The 5000-nt window shown below is 36.2% G+C and overlaps 1 protein-coding gene across 2 annotated transcripts in view; it reads left to right on the forward strand.

Annotated features, from left to right (window-relative positions):
* LOC135208749 (leucine-rich repeat neuronal protein 1-like) overlaps window positions 1-3460 on the forward strand; it is a 14400-nt gene extending 10940 nt beyond the window's left edge. For both annotated transcript variants that reach the window (XM_064241245.1, XM_064241246.1), the window contains exons 2-3: window positions 1-1482; window positions 1962-3460. The exon at window positions 1-1482 is cut by the window's left edge and continues 1008 nt beyond it. In XM_064241245.1, coding sequence (XP_064097315.1) covers window positions 1-361 — 361 coding nt within the window. In that variant the 3' untranslated portion in view covers window positions 362-1482; window positions 1962-3460. The remainder of the gene's footprint in view (window positions 1483-1961) is intronic.
* The last annotated feature ends 1540 nt before the right edge of the window (window positions 3461-5000 follow it).

Below are 5000 nucleotides of genomic sequence, written 5' to 3' on the forward strand. Positions count from 1 at the left end.
GTTCCAAAGTCTTCCAGTCTTAGAAACACTAGCAGTAGACCAGAATCCCCTCAATAAAATTAAACCCCTAGATTTTTCTCATCTCAGCGTCATCAACATTAGCCTAAGCCGGATGCCTGAATTGGCTATCATCGACGCGAAAGCCTTTTATAATCTAGTGAACGTCACTTTGATACAAATAACAGATAATCAGAAGCTTACTTATATTGATCCTCTTGCTTTCATGAACGTTGATTCGCTGAGAAAACTTCACCTCAATAACAATAATCTTCAAGGGCTACAGAAGGAAATGCATCAGTTTTTGCCTAAGGGATGCAGCTGTGCATTCACGACAATCCATTTAGGTGTGACTGTAATGTGAGATGGCTTAGAAAATTAGTCAGTAAAGACACTAATACCAAAAACATAACCCTGTGTGAGGCAGAGCATGTATCTTGCCAGACACCGGCTGAATATGAGCACAAGCTTCTGAAGTACCTTGATATATCAAGGTTACCGAAGGTTTGTCCTCCAGTAGTTCTGAACTTAACCCAGGGACAATACATTGTTGGGCAAATAGGTGAGAGGCAAGTCATAGAATGCCGAGCTCTCGGGTCGCCCATTCCGCAGCTGCATTGGATATTGCCAGATAATTCACTGGTGAATTCCACTTTAAATGAAATCACTAGACGATTCTTCCCTCCTGGGACTTTAGTTTATTACCACCTGGAGCCAGCGGATAGCGGGACTTACACCTGTGTGGCTCAAAACACTGTCGGGAGCGCGAGAAGTTCCGTAACGCTAAGTGCAGCTGGCTTAGATATTTTCTTGTTTCCGGTTCACGTTACGTCAACATACGTCACGTTAGTTTGGAATGGAACTGAAAAACGCGCATTCCCTTCATACAAAATAGTTTACAATAAAGTGAGTGATAATGGAACAGAGTTAGAGGAGAAGGAAGTCATTGATGTCAGTCCATCTAGGAAAACGTTGTCCATCAGACACTTGAGTCCTCAGGCAAATTACCAGTTTTGTCTCGGTTATGAAGACGGCACTGGATATTGGCTCGAAATCTCCTGCTGTTACGTCACCACTGCTGAAACAGAGGTTCACTCAGGAGGAATCTACCGAATATCTTTGCTGACAGTCGTAGGGCTCCTGGGAGTCGTGCTTCTCCTAACATGCCTGACGATGTATCTCATCTCCTCTCTCTTGAAGAGTCACAGGCACAGATTTTACGAGACGCCTGACAAAAGCACAGACAGCTTCAAGATCCCATTGGTCGGTCTGTACAGGCCTCTCCTGCTGGGGTCCTGACAGTCAGCTGGCCGTTTCAGCGGCCTGGTTCCTTGCTGTACTCAAAAGAAGCCTCCTTCCCCAGGTGAGGTCGGTTTCCACGATAAGATCGCCGACCACCTCCACTCTGTACGACCCACTAGAGGGAAGTGCTTACCAGGCTCAGCCTATCGCGTTTGGGGAGCATTTGTCTCCTGAGCCTTTGAGGTAAGTGTCATACTAGATATAGTTCTGTGGGCAAGAGATTTTCGAGCATGCCCCTGGCAGAATGTGATGCCCATTCCAAAATTAGATTGTACTTATAAATAATATCCTTAAATCAATCAATGAAGTTGTTAGTGATAACCTTTCAGTATATATGCTAATCAATACATATGGCTGAAGTGTGACAAGAATGTCTTATTATCATGAAATATCTAATGTTTTATTTCTATTAGTTACCTACTGAAAACAAGACAAAGAAATTACTTATCTTCTGTTGAACGATTTGCTATTGAGAGTCCTCAACAGTAGGCTGTGAATCAGGAAGAATGAAACAAGCCAATGTTTGAATTCCACTAACTACTACTTACTAAAAGTGTGTGTAAATGGGAGGTTCTGCCTCATGATTTTCACTACTAGTCTTCATATTTTGAACTAAACGATAATTATTGTCATTCCGATATCTTCCTTGTCTTCTGTTCCAGCTCTTGCAGTACACATCCCAGTGGCCTGAAGAGTAATCTGGAGTCCACGTTGCAGTCTCCAGATCTGCTTCTCTACACTGTCCAGGTTGACACACTCCCTGTCATGAGAGAAACACAGCTGTCTTCTGGGTAGGGAGAGAACGAATTCGTTTCACGAGACGAGATAAAAACACTCAGTAGAACTGGTGACGAATGAGAACTGTAAACCTGGTGACACGTTCGTACTTGCCTTTCAAATTGCCTTCCTAGTGGTCGACTTACAATGACATACCTTGAGACACATGAATTTTCTCACTTCTTGTCACAACACGTAGAAAGAAGTTTGAAATCAGCAGATGTTTATCTAAGACGACTTTCATAATGGTCGAATTACGGTGACATAACTTATGACAGTCGTGTCACTGTTTCGTTCGTGTCACAACACAGAACGTTTTCTAAGACGATTTTCTTAATGGTCTATTTACAGTGACGTGATTTATGAAAAAATTAATTTCCCTTCTAGTCACTCACACAGAAAATAGTTCTGAAATCAACAAACGTTTTCTAAAACGTATTTTGGTAAAGATGTTTAGAAGTTATTGAAGTGTCATAAAGTCATTTAAAAATTTATCTAGCGTTAGATTTCGTCATGCACATTCATATGAAATATATTATCGTAGAGTGACAGTGGTTATGAATAACTGTTGATATTATTGACATGTCATTCAATTTATAATGTAAGATGCCTTATATAAATACAGAGTAAATCACATATATAATCAATGTTAAAGATATTGTCAGGAGGAAAGGGGAAAACATTGAAAATTAAGCAAACTTACGCCAAGAGAATTGAAAATGTTTTGATGAAAAGTGGAAGGCATGACAATTATTTCTTCATTTCATCAACACCGTAACATCTTCGAAAAATAAGGAATATGTAAGTGAAAATTGAAATGACAAACGTGTGATTGAAGAGCAGTAAAGAGAACTTGGAATATAACTCTTAGGTGACCTCAAGGGTAAGCAGGTTAGAACTCTTTTTGTAAATACAAATACCTAAAAATTTCTTAGGATTTTTAACGTGAAATGTACATACATATATGTGTGCGATTCTTTCATAATTGAAGATGTTATATCTTTATTGATTCTCTGAATAAAATTCTCTACAAAAAAAAAAAAAACATTTAAGAAAATTAATGTTGTTGTCCTATGACCATAAATTTGAGCAAAAATTCATAAATTATTCCAGTTCTTCTTCAAAAGACATGGTTTTGTGCTCATTTCAATGTTTCTAATTGCATATGTGACCAATATTAACTTATTTTAATTAAACTGAGAACATGCATTGTGTTCTATGTATGATTGTAATTATGTATGAATGATTGTGTATATATGAATACTTTGTATATAATTATGGACGGAAATCTATGGATATGTATATACTTACTAATGTTATCATGCCCTTAAATCTATGTGTTTTGTCAGACTTATATAAGTTTACAGACATATATATATCTATATATATATATATATATATATATATATATATATATATATATATATATATATGTATGTATATATATATAATATATATCATATATATATATATATATATATATATATATATATATATATATATATATATATATATATATACTTATGAAACCATCAATACGAAAGACCTTTTCTGGCAAAAATGTGTGACTTTCCAAGCTTTAAAACAAAAAGCTTTGCCTAATTCTTACGTTCATAATATTCCATTTGCTATCAGAATAAAATGTTATTTTTACACAGTATGAAATTATTATTTACCTTGCGTGGGAATTTCTGAGTCTCAGAAAAATAAACAGGACAACACAGGTGCAGGTAAGGTTCACTTCAAAGTAAACAGTTTTATCATTCCTCTGTCGCCAGCATTGCTAATAGCCTTCAGTTCTGAAAATTTTAACGTTCTTAGAAGTAACATCAAATATGCTATTCCAAATTCATTCGGCTTAGAATCTCATTGGGATTAGGCCGTCGCTTAATTATTGTAGGATTCCTTATAAATGAGTCATAATTATTATTATTATTATTATTATTATTATTATTATTATATTATTATTATTATTATTATTATTATTATTATTATTATTATTATTAATTATTATTATTATCTGTTTTGTCCTTGCACATTTATCCCACAGTTGAATGAGTTGATCACTGACTTTATTTCTTGTTTTCGTTTTAGGAAACAGAGTTACTTTTCGTTTATTATAAATAGACTATTTCTGCAGAATACATTACGCTGTAGCCCCATCATCGACTGAACGAGCGTTTTATAGTTTCTTCTCCCTGAATTGTGCAGTAAGGAGCCCATACTTTCCCAAGAAAGTAGCAGCCTGTTCCAGGAACACAAGTAGCGACAGGTGGACACCGGCAAAAATAAGTCAGACTGCATTCACGTGCATTTAAATTGAAGGAACCTTAGACATTACAGCTGCATTTAATTAGCTTTACTAAAAAGATTTTGAAGAAAGTGCACTTTCCATGGGGAAAGTGAGGTAATATTCTCAAGCCTGACCAGGCCCCGAAACTCTAAGCCCACTCTCCGGTCTTGTGTTGTTTGTGGAGTGTTACGGTGTTTAGGTAACGTAGGCTGGATCTTTCTGTGAATGCCGTAGACCATCGGTAGTATGTTTTAAACTCTGACCAAGTTTTGTTCTACTGAAACTCGTTTCTGGAGATACGTTCCATAGAGATCGTAATTAGTTTGATGAACTACAAATCATACCAGAATTATGCATGCAATCCAATGGCTGGGTTCGTAGAAATAAGCTTCTTGTTTATCGTCAAAGAAGATGTAAGTTTTTTGTATGAAATATTATCGATAAAGATTTTAATAATTTTTTAAAGATTTATTGGGTCCTTGCAACCCAGTAGTACAGTAACTATAGTGATGCCACTGTATCTGATAAATGTGAAATCGAACGTGGCCTCTTTCCGTAAAACTGACGGCATTTATTGTTATCTCCGAAGGCTTCGTTACTTAAAGAAAAATTATCTTGCCTATAATCTCAT

Source organism: Macrobrachium nipponense, chromosome 35 (genome assembly GCF_015104395.2).
Source record: "Macrobrachium nipponense isolate FS-2020 chromosome 35, ASM1510439v2, whole genome shotgun sequence".
Taxonomy (NCBI): domain Eukaryota; kingdom Metazoa; phylum Arthropoda; class Malacostraca; order Decapoda; family Palaemonidae; genus Macrobrachium; species Macrobrachium nipponense.